Genomic DNA, 20078 nt, shown 5'->3' on the forward strand with positions numbered 1-20078 from the left:
ACACACACACACACACACACACTGGAATATTAGTCTTAAAGAAGAATGAATTATGGCATTTACTAATAAATAGATGGAGCTGGAGAATATCATGCTAATCGAAATAAACCAATCCCCAAAAACCAAAGGCCAAATGTTTTCTTTGATATGTGAATGCTAATTCACAATAAAGGGTGGGGGCAGCTAAAGAAGAATAGAGTTACTTTGGATTAGGCAGAGGAGAGTGAAGGGAGGGGAGGGGGTATGGGAGTAGGAAGGATAGTAGAATGAATCAGACATTATTACCCTATGTACATATATGCCTACAAGACCAGTGTGATTCTACATCATGTAGAACCAGAAGAATGAGAAGTTATACTCACTTATGTGTGATGTGCCAACATGCACGCTATTGTCATGTATAATTAGAACAAATTTTTAAAAATGAAAGATTAAAAAAAATAATTAGGTGGACCCAATTTAGAGTGAAAAAGTCTGACACAAATTTCCCCACACAGGTACTCAAAGATATTTACTATTGACAACATTCACACACTTTGTTAAGGCTGCTCTGATGCCCTGATATATCCCTTTAAATATGATCTGGTGGAGATGTCTTAAGACATTTGCCAAAAGTAGGCTTCTAAGCAAAATGGAAACCAGCAGCTCTTACCTAAACCCATTGTGTTTTCTATAAGTTCTTCCTTTATTACTTCACTCCCATATCTATCATGTAAGAAAAACATGATAAAAGAAGAGTTCATTAGCATGGCTAAGATCAGATACTTTATCCCTCTTATTAGTACTACATCATTTTATATTGTCATTGTATGTTGTTCAATCACAAGGTTTAGTCAAAGCTCACATTCCTTACTGATGACATTTTTCCCCAAGAGTGTTAAAAATTCATTTGTTCAAAGTGCAAATACATTCAGCAAGCCACTTATCAGAAATCCTAAAGAGGTAATGTGAAAAAGTGGATCGAGAACCCTGAATTAAAGGGACTTTACCAGTCAAAGATTTTGCAACTACTTTCCTATGACAGGAATGGAGCAGAACAAAGTCAATTACTGAGTGTAATTAAGAAGTGGATGCATTTAAACTGTAGAGTGCAGTAGCAGACTTCTCCAGACTGCCTAGTAACTCAAAAGATTAGTGGAAAGACAGAGGAAAGGATGTGAACTGGATTTCTCTGGCAGTATGATTTGAATGAATTGCATTCCTATAGTTCCCTCATCTTGCTTCCCAAAATGAATTTATAAATCACTTATTATGTATGATTAATGTAATAATATACATGGACAAAGAAACTTTCAAAATACATTTTGCTTCTGATTGTGTTAGCAGTAAAAGATTCCCTTTGCATTGCATAGCATGCACCAAAAATGCTAATGCATTGCTGAAGTACTTATATTTTATCACTGTTTGAATTTACTAGGCCAAAAACTGAACTATGTTGGCTCTCTCATAAACCCTCAGAATACAGTAAATCTAATTATGTTTGTTTCTTGTACTTTAAAAATGTTGCTCCTTTTTATAATTTTAATAATGGCTTATTTATACTGGCAGAGAATTATTATATTAGATTGCACATTGTGCTTGGTTTAAATTCATTTCTGTGTATAATAACAAATTATGACGTTGCACAGTATATTCATAATCAAAATATTTAAACTTAGGATGAAGGTACAGGTCAAGGACATTACTAGTTTTCTTGTGTTAGTTAGAAATGACCTTATATTTTTAGATTTCTACTTCTGAAGCAATATTTTTAAAAGTAAATATTTGGGAGTCTATTTAAGTAAGGAATAATGCAGTGGTGTTCAGATAATTAGGCAAACATCAGCTTAGTTGTCTTACTGGATATATAAAACAGAGGACTATTTTGAGCCATCCCAAATCTTAAATGCATTTTTTATTTTTAAAGAGAAAGAGTGATTAGCCCTAGTAATCTGCCAAATTCTAGGGTGGGTAATTAAATCCTATTATTTTCTAATTTTTCACTTATAATTGCATACACTTTAGACAACTCTCTTTCTTACTGTAGAAGGAACCAGACTTGATATGGGAACTCATGTCACTCAATAAGAGTTGCTTTGCAGTATAATGTTGCAACTTTATAGACATTTTGTGAAAAATAAATGACAAATGAGTATATGTGCACATGTGCCACCGAAGATTTCTTAAAACCTACAAGATCATTGTCTTTAAATGTTGCCATAAGAATAAGTCATTTGGGGTTATAATTGTCACTTTAATGATAGAGTTTTAAAGATGGCCTGAAGCATGATTTGTGATTTTCTGAACTCGTGCCACATTTCAGCATTCACCTCCTATTTAGAGCAAGCAAGACTGAGAAGAGTATTTTGAAATGCCAGTCCTCTCAACCTCTGAAGCCTTGCTTGATGTGTGACAGTAGTTGGGAAATGTTCATCTTCCTCTTGCAACAAAAAGTCAATAATACAAAGGGAAGATCTTCACAGTTCAGATTGATGGCCTCATACAAAAAGCATGTCCACACCCACTCTAATCAAATTCTCCTCAAAGGAGCCCTTTATGTGTGAAATCAAGAGCATTGCTCTGTTTCTATAGGGTCACATCCTTTTCTCACAATTCTGGGGAGAAAAAGATTCACTGCAATGAAAAATGTATAGTTGCATGCTTAAGCATTGCCAACTACTTAACAGCACTGAGAGAAGGGACACTGGATGTTCACTTGATAAATACCCTCTAGGAGAGGTTCAAAGATGTAAATGAACTTTTATTCTAACAAACTCTTTTCGTGGGGAATTGGTCCTTTACTACTTTCCTATAGATCTTTATGATAGGAAAATAGAAACAGCCTAATGTTATTCTTCTGAATGACCTTTTAGAGAAGTCTGCATTAGTCTCTTTGGTAAATAATCTGTTTTAGAGCCCTCCATAAAAGGAAATCAAATATAGGAATACTATTAGATTTGAAAAAGACAAACAGGAAAGAGCCCAAAGTGCAGAATGAATTCTGACACACCCGGGTGCATTTTTCTGAGACTTCTGACTTAAGTGTGTACTGTCTGCATCACTCTGAACTTCCTGCCTTATTTCTCCTGAAGTTGGAGCAATTCAGCTTTAGCCTACTTTGAGTTAATCGTTCTATTATTAAAACAATAATGTATTTGTTATGACATGAAAAAAAAAACAGTTTATAGAGAGTACTTCAAAATGATCCTAGCCTCCCAGTTCCCAGAAAGACAATTACTGGAAGACAAGAAAATATTTCAGTGTATTAAACTCTGTTTTAGAAAATGATCTTTTTTTCAAATGTAAGAGATCTATCTCACATGGTTTTCTCACCTGTCAATATTTTTTTTTTCAGATCACAACAGTATCAGGAAATGAATTCCTTCTACAGTCAGATATTGACTTCATCATATTGGATTGGTTCCATGCTATCAAAAATGCAATTGACAGATTGGTATGTATTTGTTTTGGCTGTTACCTTTATTAGTTAAAATGTAGTCATTTAAATCTTATTGCTCAGGCATATAACGCACATTTAAACAGAGCATATGGACTGAGGGATATTAAGTTCTTTTAAGTTTAAATGGAGTCCACTAGTAATGTTTTTCAGCAGACAGGATTTGTGGGACTAAATGTCATTTAATTTCTCTCTTTCAAAAATGCAGTGCTTTTTTTCTGAAATAACATGGACATTCATTTACTAGAGGTTGTAAAAAGCACACAAGCGCTTAATAACTACTGAGTTTTTACATTTCCAGTTTATGCAGCTTCTAATACTTATTCTGGAAAATAAATATCATTGTACTTAAGGCCATACTCCCTGTTATAATACCAGCAAATAATAATCCTTTGTACTGATTTTTATTGTTCTTCTAACTAGGTTAGATTATTCTTCTCATGAAAATTACACATCTAGAGCTTCATGAAATTATCTTCAATCACACAGATATGTTTTTAAAAGAATCAAGTTATTTAAAACTACTCATTTCATACTTACTCTAATTTAGCTCACTAATATTTGTAAAATCTTGAGGAGAAAATATTCTGGAGACTTTTTAGTATGTTTTGCAATAAGAAAATACATTCTCTGTGTGATTTTGCTGATATTTGGTTGAAGTTTTTAATGTTAGTATTTTGAGATCAAAACTTAAAAAAATAAAATAACTTTTCCCTCTTTATTAATATAGTCTCCATAAACACACAAAGAACACATAAATTATTGTCTTTCAAAAGAGTGGACTCTGGGACCTGACTGCCTGTTTGAACACTGGTTCCATCATTTACTAGCTGTGGGGTCTGAAGCAGATTATTTTCTCTTTTGGCCTCAATTTTTTAATTAGTAAAAATAATGGTGACTACCTCATTGGATTCCTGTGATGATTAATTGAGTTAATGCATGGGTGCTTGTAATAATGTGCAACATTTAGTAAGCACCATGTGCATATATGATCTATTATTAAATTTTAACATAGGGTTTAGCATAGAGACCTTATCTTAAAATAATTACCATTTCAAACATTCCTTTAAATCTAATATCAAAATAGAATCAAAACTATTTAATGAATCCTTTCTTCATATTAAAATTATTGAGTCTAATTGTCTACTGTTTCCAGCCAAGGGAATCCAGTTGTCCATCAAGAAACCTGGAATTATTCAAACTCCAGAGATCCTCCAGTACTGAATTGCTAAGTCACTATGATAGTGATGTAAAAGAACAGAAACCAGAGCACAGAAAATCTTTAAGTGAGTATTTTCTTTGACTTGCTCATTTTAACTTTGTCTAAATGCAGTGCTTATGAAATATAAATGCATCAAAATGAGATTTAAACCAAACTCATACTTCTCATGGAAGTTTCGTAGCCATTTCTTGGCCAGGGATTCATGCACTGGAGGGCAGTTTGGGCACTTTGCTAGCATCATTGTTGGTAATGCCTTTTGAAAAATAATTATTCCAAGGTCATGGTCTCTGCTTACAGCAAACCTCTGAATCTCTGAGTAATAGCCATGGAGTTCAGATTGGTGATTGATTTTGAGAGTGGGAAATGTCAAGCGTCTCCAGACCTTGGTATGCTGACTATTTGATTTCCATACATTAAAAGGTATGAGTGACCACCACAGTTGGGTCAACCTAACCCAATGGGTTATGCAACTTTTCACATTTTCAGACCACCAGAAAGATTTAGAAATGCACATTCCAGAGGTTGATAGAAAATATGGGATGTGAATTAGAAGTTTTCCCAGGTCACATCTAGTTCTGCTATTTGAAAGTAATTGAATTTGAACTACAAAGAACTTTTATCACTTACATAGTGAACTTCAGTACTTTCATAAATCTTTTCCCAGCCTACTGCTTCTTTAATAAAAGGGACTATTAAAACATGTCATGTGTATTTCAAAGATTTGGTTTGAGTCTCAACCTTCTGAAAAAAAAAAAAAAAAAAACAGTAGATATCTTTAAAGTTATAGAAAACCCATTTCACAAAGTCTTAAAAACTATAGTGTCTTTCCTGAATCTTCTACCTAGCTATCTTTAATCTTCTAATTCACTATATTTTTGGCCTCTTACCAAACATCAGTATAGTTACATCCTAATTTCAATTTTAAGGATGCCTCAGTAAATTGAGAATGTACATGTGGACAAGTATGATGCTAGATAACTATATGCATATGTGTGATATACGTATGATAGCGTATCTTCCAGAACTGAATTGTTGAGAACCACAAAGTTAGAAATGGTATGAGAACTTGGACTACAAGTACCTTTTTGAAATTAAGTCATTCTTCAAACTCATAATTCATTCTCTCTCTTTCTTTCTCTCTCTCTCTCTCTCTCTCTTTGGTACTGGGTATTGAACCCAGGGTCTCAAACATACTAGATAAGAACTCTACCACTGAGCTGTACCCAAACATATGCTATAATTTTCAACAACTACCAAATACATATTTTAGTTAGCCAGTTATGCTATGTTGGAGTTTAAAGTGATTGGTATTAATGGCTAGAAAATGCATGATGTAGAGGGTTTTGAGGGAGTTAACATATGATTTAGAAAGAGTTTTTCCATCTGATGTTACAGTTTGGAGTTATTTCATTTAAAGAACAATTCCTTTAACTGCTAGTTATTAAACCCTTTTAATTCATATGGAATCAGATATAAGGTAAGATATCAGAATTAAAATTCAGTTGTCAGTGCATATTTAATATTAACTACACAAATATTTTGTAGTAGATAGAAAAGGCTATGTGATACAATGATTAGTTGATTAGGGATTTGAAAGATACCTTGACTTGCTTCTGACCTGAAGTTAGGGACAAATTAAAGGTTTGCAAAAATGTATTTTAGAAACATTGAGGCTAATAGATTATGTATAGAGCAGTAATCACTTTAAAAGTTTTATGATGCTACCAGGACGGGGGGAATTCTATGAGTAGAATACCTGCTATTTCTCTTTTGAATTTATTTTTCATTGAGACATATAGTTATTCTCTTTGAACTTAAATTCAATCCTGCCTAAAGACAAAAGACATATGATTTATTCTATTTGTTTCAAAACGTACCTAATTGTACAATGACATCACATTCACCTTTTACTTTGAAATTTAAAAACTAGTGATAACTAGAAAATATTTTGCACTTATTATCTAGCAGTTGTTCTAAGAGCTTGTTTTACATAGCCTCATTTAATGCTCCCACTAACTTTTTGACAGATACTATGATTAACCCTCTTTTATGGATGAGGAAACAGGCTTGGAAAACTAAGGTATCATGTATAAAGATACGTTATGGAGACTTGTTTCAAACCCAATCTGCTTTTATAACTTGTACTTTTAACCAAGATACCATAGTGAACAAATAAATGGTGAACTAAATCTCTATCAACTTTAAACTTGGAAAAGAATACATTAAATATTAAAAAACAAGACCTGTAGAAATCTGTAAACTTAAATGCAAGACCCAAAAACTTATTAACAAAAGAATCAAGATCAAATGTTCTCTTTGAACTTTGATTTTACTATTAAAATAAATGGTCATGTAATCTTTAATGCTAGCCCTGGTTTTAGAAAATGCTTGGTTTCTGTATCCCAGTGGATATGTATTGTTGCGAGCCTTGTTTAGGGTTAGCATGTTTTTTGCAAGGTAGGATAGTTAACATCCATCTATTTAAGAAAATAAGTTCAACACATATGTATGTTAATTTTCATAAAAGTGTAATCATTAACCCACCCATACAATGTCAAATTAGACTATATTTTTGAAATAATGATTGGTACATTTTATATTTAATACTTCTAAAAATATTTTTTTTTTTCAAGTAGGAAATAGTCTGTCTGAAGTCCCTCTGATCTTGGTCTTAGATTTGAACACCCAAACTTAGGTTTCTTACAACATGAGTTTGGTTTTATGTCACCCTCTGCAGATTAAATAATTATGTAGAATCAGAGATTCACAGTATCCTCTTCCTCATTAGTAGTCTAAGCACAAACTTTATTGTCAGTTTGCTGCCTTTGGCTTGCTGTGCCCTTGATGTTCCCACGAGTTTTGTCGCCAAGATTGTAGGAAGATAAAGCCAGAATTACTTTTTAAAAAAGCATGTGAACATCATTAGCAGCTAACAGGTGGTCATTTTTTTTGTCCAGTTTGTCTGTTTAACATGGGAAAAATATGTTCTCTCAATGAGTGGATTCAGAAAGTTGTATTAAAATACACTTTCCTTTTTAAAATATGATTCTAACCTGCCAACAGTATTAAGTACTAATCAGATATTTTAAGATATCAGTTGAGTCTAACAGACAAGAAGCCAGAAAATTCAATGTAAGGGCCAAATCACTGTGGGAAATTCAGGACACCAGTCTGGGATGAGTGTAGGAGAGCAGCTCTCCAGGGAGGGCTGTTATGGAAAATGGAGAGTCAATCAAAGACAATGCTAACATATTTCTCCAAGAGAAAATCTTCCACTGATGGTAAGGAAGAAAGGCCCAAATATAAACCCAGCATCAGATAACCTTGGAGAGGTTTTTTAACTTCTAAGTTTTACTTTCCAGATCTATAAAAATGGGTCTGATAGCATCCATACAGGATTGAGTGAGAATGTGAAATTAGAGATGTAAATATTTAGTTCACAGCAGGCACTCAATAAGTAGGAGCTCTTACTATTATCCTCTGTGTCCCCAAGCAGATGGTACCAAAATGGGCATGAGCCAAGGGTGGTGACTGATAGAAGACTGGAGCGGGGTGTATATACTTGACATCCTACTCCCTGAGTGTACAGAAAATAAGGGAAAAGAGCCAGAATTGGATATGGGAGTCATAGATGCAAAAGTCTAAATATGAGCAGCTGGTCTATCCCCTGGCACCTCCCCAGGTGAAAATGGCAGCCAGAGCATTCTTGGGAGCAGCACACCAGGACATAGTAGAAGGGCGCCAGGAGATATCTTGATTATTTTATGCCCAGAAGAACATGTCATTAAGAAGTTCTAGTTAATGGAAAAGACAGCATCTAGCTCTTTCCCTTTTGCTTTAGACACAGCTCTAGTCCATTCACTCAAAGACACATTCATTGTTTTTTATCAACAAATACAACCTAAAGGTACACAACTAAAATTCTCAATGCAATTTGTCTATGTTTTCCCTTTTAAAAAATATTTTTATAATTAGATTGTGCTTCAGTAGGAAATATATTAGCCTATCCACTGCCAAACTATAAAATCCATAAGTGTGAAGAAACTGGATAGCTATAATTGAGACTTTATTTGGTATTATAAATAAGCACCTCCTAAAGGAACAAGAGTTATAAGAATAAAGTCAAATGATAAAAGAACTTTAACTGTCCTTTGATTAAGTTATCATGAAAAACAAATGTGTTTTGGGTAAAATCCTAAAAATTCTTAGATGTGGATTTCTCAATTTCTTATCCCCAAATGATGTGTGCAATACAATTACAGGGATAAAGGTAAGGATGGGAAACTTGAATTGAGATATTTATACAATGCAGAAAATGAAAATGCTAGTGGTCTTTAATGTTCTTTGTTTTAAAAAGTTGCCTGTAGAATAATTATGATCATGCCATGTGGAAACAAGTTTAAAAGAGAATTCATTATTTTTAACTAATCTAAATAATTATAATACTGACTGGTCATAGCTGGAAGTAGGCTAATGTTCTGAAAATTCAGGTGTAAACTGGTTGCTTAGAACTTGACACATTTACTCAGGGAACCCATGACACTGAACCTCAGACACTGAACCTTCTGCAGTAACTTAGAACATTGTTTCTAGCAAAGAACTCATTCTGAGTGTGCTGTAACTCTGGCCCTAAGAGCTCAGACTTCCCAATAGCATTGCTCTCCATCTGGTTTCCCATTTCCTACTCCCTCACCCCTGCATCAACTCCACCAATGCAATTAGGAGCCTCAGAATAGCTTTGAATAGAAGGCTACTCACTCCCGAAACTCCTCACTGATGGCAGGGAGAGAATGTAGAGCCTCCAAGCCAAAAGGAAGGGTGAAGAAAGGAGAAAATGGAGGGCTGTGGAAGAAGATTTTGCAGCATGGGTGGGGATGTTAGTCCCCATCAAGGCAAATACTCTTTTTAACAATTGTGCATAACAAAAGATTAACTCTGGTATTGTCCCAAATATTAACATTTGATGAATCTAGGCAGTGGATACACAAGTCATCATGATACTATTGTTTAATCTTTTCTGTATGTTTGAGATTTCCCAATTGAAACCTGGAATAGACATGCACACATACATATACACATACAGTTAGTCACTGCCTATATGCATAATTCAATTTAAAAAAAAAAACACTAATTTTCTATTTATAGATTGAAAACTTTAAAATAAAGATTCAGTTTTGCATGTTACACTGATATTTTTTAAAGAAATATAAAACTCATTATTTTCCTGCTCTTCCCCCTAAACCTACACACACACACACACACACATATATATGCACACACACATATTTAATTATTTATTTATTTATTTATGTCAAATTTGTAAGATGTTTATTATTATCCAAATGGAAAACTCAGAGTATTTTCTTGGATAAATATGTAATTAGTAATTGTTTAAAACACATACTGAGAAGTCTGTCCTGGAGACTCTGAAGTACATATTTTAAAGACTTTATTTATTAAGAATTTCGTATGAAACAGCCTAGTCCTGCCAATGCATGAAACTAGGAAGAAGCAGCAGCCATCTGCCAAGAAAAAGAAAACAATATTAAAATTGCACAAATGAATCTTATCTTGTTTTGAAGAAACAGAAAGGTTTCTACCTGCAAACAGTAAAATCTCAGGATATTTGGATAGAATACTTTGGGTTATTATGTTGTCATGGCGACAGAGGCTCCCTATTTGGGTAAAATGATCGATCGACCTGACTACTTTTTCTCTAAAACAAATATTGTCATTCTGACACCAATTTCATTCAGTATCCACTGTAGAAGAATAAACGGTGGAGCTAAAATGTGAAAATAAATGATTTTAGTCTACTGTAGTTACAAAACAATATCTAAAGAACCATTGAGTGCCAATTTTCCCCTCAATTGTTTCCCATTGTTTAAGGAAGTTCTTTATTTAAAAATATTTCAACTGGTAAAGGAAAATATTTTTAAAATTAAGTGAAAATATATGTTGTTTAGTCCGGAGGATTTAAAATTTGTTAGAGAAAAATCACTAAAGATTAGACGCACACTTGATAAACAGGCATCCAAAGTAATTTGTCAAAAGCGTTATTCATGAAGGTTGTGAGGCTACTGTGGTCTTATGTGACCCAGTCATTGTTCTGACATGTGTTCCCAAGACAGTTAGCAGTGATCCCAGCTTTCCTGGGACCCATAGATTGTAGTTTCTTCAAAACATTTACTTCTCAATGAATCATGTGATAAGAGGACTTAGCTATGAGTTGAGCAAAGAATGTTCTGATTAATATCTCCCTTCCCATCTAAGGGGCTGATCTTGCCCTATGACCTGTGGGCATCCATGGTCATGTATCTTGTAGCATCAGCTACTCTGAGAGTCTGTCTAACCCTATCAGCTCTCCAGCACTAGATCACCCCATCCTCCTCCTGACCCTGGCAGCAACACCGTGACCATATTTCCCCTCAGATGAACTGCATTTAATCAATTTCTGATTTCATTAGGTCAAGTGGCATCTTTCTTTCAATAATAGGCCAAATCCAGAGGGCTCTTTGCTCTAACTCTCCAGCAATATTTTCTTAGCATTAATACGTTACTGTGACTGTAAACAAGAAGAAAACAATGCTCTCTGATCTCCCCCGAAAGCTTCTCTCTATTCCATGACTTTACAAGAGGCATAAATTATATCTTCTTGTAAAGTTAGGTATATAATATTCATTCATTATTGTCACATCAGTTTAAATCACCTTTCCTCAGTGCAAAACATAAAGTATTCTTACAGTGAAAACTATGCTGAGAATAAACATTATTTTGAACACAAATAATCTCCTCTTTCTAAACACAAAGTTTATCTGCTCTACTACTTTTTGATTCTGGAGTATAGGAATGTAGACTTCTTTTTCTTCAAAATCCTAAATGGAACTAATTTGATTTTTAATGTATTTATTTATATGTCTCAAATAGGTCTAACAATTGCTTAAAACATTTCAGTTATAAAAAACATAAAAACTTTTGAGATTTTCTTGGAAAATAAGTTTATTTGTATTACTTATAGTTTAATCCAAATCCTTTAATTGAAATCAGGTATTACTTTCACCCTAGAGTATGAGACAAATCTAAAAATACCATATTTCCTCAGAATTCAATAAAGTGTGTTCTATAACCTAAGAAATTTCTAACTTCTTTCAAGAAATGGTATATAGATGACTTGGGGAAAATAAATCAGCCAGTCAATCCATCTTTCTTTGATAATTTAAATAGTACTGAAGACAAATGTTCCTGTTGTCTTATTTTCCTAATGTAAATAGATATTCCCATTTGTATATAAAAAAATTAATAGAATTTAAAAAGAGTCAAAATAGGAGATACCATGACCAAATAAAAAATATAGGACTGAGATCTTGCTACCACATCTAGTATCCTCAAAAATCCAAAACTGAGGTCAAATGTTAAGAATAATTATTTCTCCTCTTCCTTCTCCTCCTCTTCCTTCCCCTCCTCCTCATCCTTCTTGTCCTCCTTCTCCTCCCTCCTCCTCCTCTTCTGGTTAAGAATCACTTCTGATAAATTTACTACACTGGGAAGCATATGTCCACGTTCCCCTATAGATAGCTCTTAATTGCCTGTGCCCCATTCCCCAGTCTGTACCACCATTCCATGACCCACAGTTTATGTTCCAGGGAAATAGTGCTTATAATCCCTGATGCATACCCTACATGCTAACTTCTACCTTTGAGATAGGTATTCTCAATATTAAACAAACATCCTTTAAGACTATCTCAGGTCATGACTTCCCAATATTTCCATCATCTTTTTTAATAACCTTTCTTATTTTGAAGAGTTACTATGTTTCACATTTATTCTTGAGGTTCTTTTAATTGCTATGACTTGGAATTTTCAAGGTTCTATCAGAGGCAATAAAATAAAAAGAAAGTTTGTAATACACAAAAATAATAGTAGTTTTGATAATTTTAAGACTCAGTACTTTTTTCTTGAATCGATTTATTTATAAAAATTCAGATTAACACAAAAGCTACAGAAAAACGTTATAGTAATGTTGGTCTTCAGTAACCTCCTCAAAATGTTATGTAAGATTATATAAGAAATTTGGGTCTAAGAATCAGAAAATTTGAATACAATTCTTACTCTCAGGATATACAGTTATATGATTTGAACAAGTTTCGTAAGTTTCCTAAAACTAATTTTTCTGATAAGTATAATGGGTATTTTTATATAACTATTACATACCATAAATATAAATGTGGATTTGATCTAAAACATATGTATTAAAGCTAAAATTATATATATATACATATATATGTGTTAGAGCTAAAGATTATATATATACATATATGTATATATATATGCTAGACTAAAATATATCTCAGAACTTTATAGGCTATATATTATGATATAAATATTGGATATAATGATTCGCATGAGTGCAGTCTGAGTAAACTAATCCTGAATTTTCTACTATAAATCCACCAATTTCTCTCTTTAGAAATATACCAAGAATGCACTTTTAATACAGAATAAACAAAATGCAGAATAAACATATGTAATTTGCCAAAACTTAATTTTTAATATTGTCATTAACTCAGAGGATAACATATCCTTTTATTTTTCCTTTCCTTAAGGTATTCTGAGTGTCATGGGGCATAATGTCATTCCTGATTGTGAACATGATATTATGGCAATCTCTAGATATTAAACTTGGTCAAATGTTAGTTGTTTTTTGCATTACTGTAGAATATAGTATATTAATGCAATTGTAGAATTTTGACAGAGATTTAAGTAAGTTTTCTTAAAAGTTAGGGAAGATTTTGTTTAAGTTTAATGTGATACATACAAATATTCTAACATAGAATAAGCCAGCATCATAAAGAATCTGATGATAAGGTGATTGATTTCATTGATCATAGTATAAATATGAAACACACAGATGCAAAGACTCTTGTAAGGGGTTAACTTAAAGATGCTGAAAGTCTGATCCCATCCAAGTGCTTTTCATTGGCTAGGTGGCAAGCATGCCTGGAGGCCCTCCATGTCCACTCTGTCAAAGGGGTGGCAGGTGTTATCTGGAAGAGTAATCCTAGCTGACCTGTACTTCAGTCATTTGCTTAAACCAGGATCATCCTAATCCATTAGATAGGGAGTACCTGGAGAGCATTAACCAGGACCTTCTAAGGATTACCCCTCCTCCCTTATAACCTAGAACAGAGTCTGAAAGCAGTGATGTTCAATATTAAATGCCTGAGTGAGTGAGTAACCTAATGACCAAGTGAATGAGATAGAATCCTGAGGAAATCATTATGAATTTTATGCCTGAGGAATAAGGGGAAATGTTGAACTGTGAAGCACTGACCTCTTGATGGGAGTCTTAGTAAGTTCAAAGCCAGCCTCAGTAACTTAGCAAGGCCTAAGCAACTCAGCAAGACCCTGTCACTAAATAAAACACAAACAAGGACTGGGGATGTGACTCAGTGGTTAAGTGCCCCTGGGTTCAACCCCAGTACCACACAAACACACACACACACACACACACACACACACACACAAAATAACAATAATAAAAGGGTCCACCATGCTCCCATTACCTGTAGTACAAGACCAAATTAGTTGGCATTCCTTGCAAGACCCTTTGTCAATGGTTCATTGTTCCTTTCCAACCTTGCTTTAGTTGTTACCCCAATGTTTTGTACACTGAAGGTTCATCAATCTATTGCTGTTCCCCAAACTCTTCATATTCCATGACTCTCTGTCCCCCATTCTAATATGTATTCACTTTTTTCTCTGCATTCTTTCTTCTCCATTTGAAAGACTCCCACAAGTCCACAATCACATCATATTCTAGAAATTTTTCATTGCTTCCATCCCTTACCCTACCTTCCCCCAAATCCTCCATGAGGTCTAGAGGTCACTTTCAAATATTCCAACTTTTGTCTGAGAGACCATTTCAGGGCTGCAGTTCCAGCACAGTGCATAACAATAGCATGTACAAAGCCCTGATTTGATCCCCAGCATCAAAATATCAAAATCAAAATATCAAATAGTTATGAAAATAGTTTTCATTTTGAAAACTATTTTCATAACTATTTGATATTTTGATTTTGAAATGGCCAGCTATGGTGGTGCACACCTGTAATCCCAGTGGCTTGGGAGGCTGGGGCAGGAGGATCACAAGTTCAAAGACAGTCTCAGCAATTGTGAGTCCCTAAGCAACTTGTTGAGACTCTGTCTCAAAATAAAATATAAAAAAAGGGCTGGAAGTGTGTGTGTGGCTCACTGGTTAAGTAGTACAAAAAAATTATCAAAATACTTGATTAATTAATTTTTAAAAGATAAGGACAAGCACACATTGCCGTATCACAAAACTAAGTTTTCCAAGTAGCTTATTTATTTATTGATTGATTGATTCATTCATTCATTCATTTTATGTTGAAAGCTGAAAAACACCATGTAGCTTTGGGGACCGACAAGACATGCTTATGTCAAGGAGCTGTCTAGTCTCCCTTTGTGCAGAATAAATCTCCATATGGTCATCAGCATGACCATTCCATGACAGTGCATAATTTCAGATGGTGAATATTTATTTACTCTCATCAATTCCTTCCCACCTATGATTACAGACAGACTGATACAGAATCAAGACACAAACTTCCAGTGTAACTTTTGCCTGTGCCACACCCAAGTCTTAAACTCTGAACTGGCCTTATAAAGTCAACAGTTCTAGCAAAGCACAATAACCAAAAAAAATTCTAAAGATTCTAAGAATAAACTATACTCACCAAAACAAACAGATAAGAAACCAAAGCTGCAAGCAAGTCCCTGGAAATGATCCACTAATTCCCTGGATATACCATGTGTAAAGCCCATCTGAGACTCTATTTACCTTACATTTGGCTCTTCTTTTGGGAACATGTGATATCACCTTTTTGTTTGCTTGTTTGTTAGTTTTCTTCTCCAAAAAAAGAATGACAGTATTTGATTGCATAAGTGATGTTTTATGTGGTTCTCGAGTTCTTGAGTTCATTTCCCATCGGCTGTTCAGGTTAGATGTCCTAATTCTGGATGAGCCACAGCTTGGCTATTTGACTCAGAGTTAGCTGCTCTGTGCTGCCTGCCAAAACAATCCAGGCCCACCAGGCTGCACTTCAGTCAAGTTGTTTTTGAAAAATCTCAAAGAAAACAAAAGTAGGCTCACAATCTAGTTCTCAAAAACAGAGACTAATTTAAAATAAGATCTGATTAATCCTTCTACTAGTGAGATTTCACTCACTGAGAAGAAATGATAATGACTGTATCCAAACTAAAATATTTTCTCAGATCCACTTTTCTTTTTTTTATTCAAGAAAATGAAAAAGGAAATGGGCTAATGATAATCATTTTCTCAATAATAACCTTCCTCATAAGTATGTACCAAAATATCTAGTCTTTTAAAAATTCATTGGCTACTAATGAGACAGATTGAAAGAGTTTCCTTAAAATTTTAGTAGTGACTAGATTCACTTCACTTCTTTGGTTTTATTACCCCAGGACAGCTTACATAAGAATAATTAATCTTTTTTTTTTTTTTTTTTCCTAGTCAGTACCTGGGCTTGTTGCTGAGATTCCATGCCTTATTTTAAAATTGGGCATAAATGATTTCCACAGAAAGCTTTGGTTGAGAACCCAAAGAATTTTTGCTTAACTTGTTTTTATTGAACAAAATCCAGAATTTTAATCAAGAAGCGTTAGATATTAATCACATGTGAGTGGGATCATTAAAATTTCCTTTACCTTCCAGAATGGTGGGTCATTATGGAATTATAAGAAGTGAGCTCAGTTAATAATCTTTACAATTACACAAAAGCAATCATTTTCATAAGTCTTACAAGAAGCTTTTAACTACTACCTGAAGAGCATGTTGGAATAGTAGGAAGTATTATGTTGTGTTATTGTAGATGTTGCTTGTGAATTAAAAACAAAAAAACATATATTCTCAGACTTAGGAGTCACTCTTTCCAGCTTAAAGAGTTTTAATTGTTTAACACAATTTGTAATTATGTTTCTTACATAAGAAGTAGAGACTTCCTTGCTCAGATATAAATCCAAGAATTATTTCTTAATTATTATATTCTTAACTTTACAGAAAATAGGAGAAATGCAGTATTTTTAATTGCAATTAAGAATAATAGTTTGTGACAATTTAAGGTGAGTCAGTTAAGGAGAAAACTAAAGTAAATTCCTCCTCTAAATTGTTGATGCTTTTCTCCTTCCTTTTCTTGTAACCATTTCTTTCTCGTCTTTGACTTTGAAACCCAACAGTTTAAACTTGGTTCTTATTTCAGTGGGCTAATCCCCTTTCATAAATCATGCTCAAGAGCTGAAATAATTTGCACATCATTTAAAGAGTATTTGCTTTGAAATATTCACCTCAAGCCCTTTTGTATATCCTTTCTCTCCAAAGATTTGTAGTATTTGTTTTGTTCTCTGAGGTATAAAAGACCTGGATAAACTTTATTCCTGTTGTTTCAAGATTAGTTAACGAAAATGCATATTAATTCAGCAGGGATGGGAACAAACCTCAGCAAAGATGATCATACATATGCCCCTCGGGAATAGCAAAGTACAAAATGTCAGTCTTCAAATCTCCTTGGACTTGCTCAAAAGAGTATTGAGGGATTTAAATTTCCAGAATATGTCTACAAATGTAATTTCTTTGTTGTGGAGAACAGGAGTTATACTGATTATTTTTCCCCAGAAAATTGATTCTAATTTGTATTTGAACAAAAATTAAGCTATCTACAAAGTAGCTCTTCACAATGACAAAAACTGGACATAAAAAGTAAATTTAACATGAAAAATTATATACCTAATACGCTACTAATTTTTAAATTTATTTATTAGTAGACTTCAAATGTCAACAAAGTTTAGCAGCAGAACATCCAGGTTATTTCCCTACAAAATGGTGTCATTGGAATGACCTCACAAAATCATAAGTAGACGTATTTAGGTAAATAATGTCACTTTACATTTTAAACTCCAAATTTACTGTTTGTTAATAAACTCAGAAAAAAATACTGACTTCTCCAGTTAATATATCCATCTTGAATGGTAAGATGTGCCCTGTTCTTTTCTTAAACTGAAAATGATCATAAACTTTTGGCATTTAAGTGCTTATCCGGAAATGACTAAGTGGATTCAGAGGTCATAAATCACTCATATGGATCCAGCCACCCACAGTCTTGTTCCACTTCTCTTCTTTACAAGTGTAGTAATAGACATTTCCACAGTCCTCAGGGTGCCAAACTTTGCACCATTAGGAAAATCTGCAAGTAGCTTGATTTATCTTCCCCACTCAGTTAGCTAAGACCCAACTAAGTAAAAATCAGCAGGAATGAACTTGACTTGTTAAACTTTTTTAATAGGGGATACAACAATTACAACTTTCTTCGTTTGCTATTTCCATTTACATTGGATGTGAAACCCCTAGTGAAAAATATTCAGATGAGATCTCAAATTATAGGTGCATGGCTGATGATGCTGACTCTGGGTTTTCATTACACACAGAGGATCGTCTGCTGTTTGCAATTAATCCAGACACAATCCTCCTGGTACTTTGGGAGGAATGTGGAAGAAATAGCCATTTTATAAGTTGTAAACTCTTAAATTACCCTAAATTAGAGACACTATTAATCGGACACTTAGATATAGATAGGTTCTGCCTATTGTGTAGGCTCATCTTCTCCTGATGGAGAAATCAATTAAATATTTAGGATGTGGAATACCTTCCAGGTTGGATAATGCATTTCATTTAAATTATGGCCCTCCAATCCGAAACATTAAAGGGGATCTTAACGGATGGAAGCACATTACTGTCTCTTGGATTGGGCGCATTAACACTTTAAAAATGAATGTGCTTCACAGGATTTCCTATTTGTTCCACCAGCTGCCTGTCGATGTGCCAGATAAACAGTTTAAGGATAAGTATGTAAAAGATGCATGTGTAACAATCTGTGTGCTGAGGTGCTCCCTTGTAGAAAGAGTCCCAACTGTGGCCCCTTTGGATTTTTTTTCTCAGTGCCTTAGTAATCTAAAATGAACTGGCTCGTTGATCATGGCAGAACAGGAGGGAAACCAACAGGTGAAGCAGTTAGCCTCCTCACAAAGGTTCTGCATGTGTCTAATCCTTTATCATTTCTTCCTATAATTTATCTTAATAACTAGCAGTCATTACCAGAATATGTTGGGATAACATAGTAGAATTTGAAATAAGTCTAAGCTTTCTCATTCTCAAAATAAATGACTGAGACAGAATCCTTTGATTCTCACTCAAGAACCATTGCTAAGTTAAATCCGTGAATAGTATTGTTAGAATGAAGGTGTTGCATCTCCCATATTACAGAAGCATGGCATAGAAGTAGCTAACAAAATGTTTTACTAGGCAGAAGGCACAGTGCTAACCCTTTTAGGAATGCTCTTATTTAATCCTATCAAAAATCCTGGGGGGTATAGTGATCTTATTACCATTTTTACCTACTAGGTAGCTGAGACACTGAAAGTGTGCTCAATGCACCCAAAGTCACACAATTAAGAAGAGGCCAAATTTTAATTCAAAACTAAATAGTCTAACTTCACAGTCTGGAATCATGATTATGTCTGTGAAACTCCTGACTTCTGGAGAAAGGTTGAGGGTTTCTGCAGCCTACTACCTCTACAAACTGATCCAGTGACTTAACATCACTTAGCTTCTCTTTTACAATCTTGAAAATGTCAATAATAATGCTACCTATCTCACAGAGTTATTCAGAAGCATAAATTAAATTAAGTAATGTGAGGTTTATGGTAGTGTTTAGCACAATAAATGTTAATCATAGCATTACATTAGCACACATATTATTTTCTCCTCTAGTATTTTGAAAGCACTACTAATTTGGTTAGGAAAAGGTTACCTTACAGATAAATGATTGAAATCCTTATCATATTTTCAAAAATGTCTTTGGAAGGAGGATAGGGAGGAGGGGAAATGGAGGTAGTAGGGAATGAAACTGACCAAATCATGTTATGTGCATGTATGAATATAGCAAAATGAATCCAACTTGTATGTATAATTATAATGCACCAATTAAAAAAAAAAAAAAAAAAAGAGGTGGGGCCTAGCAAGAAATCTTTAAGTCACTAGGGTAGCTGCCCTTGGGAGGGATGAAGGTAGTTCTTGTAGGACCCCTGAGTCAATTCTCCAGAGAAGGTTAGTGCAAAAGTACAGGCTTGGCCACCCTGTATCCTTTCTGACTTCCTGTCTTTTCTTGTGATCTTTCTGGGGCACCTGCTCCCTCATTGTGAGGCCATCCTCCACCAGGCCTTCAGAGTAGAGCAGATACTGACTCCATGCCTTTGAATCTCTAGAACCATGAACTAAATAAGCCTCTTTTCTTTATAAAGTTAAAAAACAAATGTCTTTGGCCTTCAGGA

General features: G+C 34.1%; 1 protein-coding gene across 2 annotated transcripts in view; it reads left to right on the forward strand.

The window, feature by feature from the left end:
* Arhgap15 (Rho GTPase activating protein 15) overlaps nt 1-20078 on the forward strand; it is a 587323-nt gene that overhangs the window by 285225 nt on the left and 282020 nt on the right. For both annotated transcript variants that reach the window (XM_047547716.1, XM_047547718.1), the window contains exons 7-8: nt 3335-3433; nt 4593-4722. In XM_047547716.1, coding sequence (XP_047403672.1) covers nt 3335-3433; nt 4593-4722 — 229 coding nt within the window. The remainder of the gene's footprint in view (nt 1-3334; nt 3434-4592; nt 4723-20078) is intronic.

Source organism: Sciurus carolinensis, chromosome 3, assembly GCF_902686445.1.
Source record: "Sciurus carolinensis chromosome 3, mSciCar1.2, whole genome shotgun sequence".
Taxonomy (NCBI): Eukaryota; Metazoa; Chordata; class Mammalia; order Rodentia; family Sciuridae; genus Sciurus; species Sciurus carolinensis.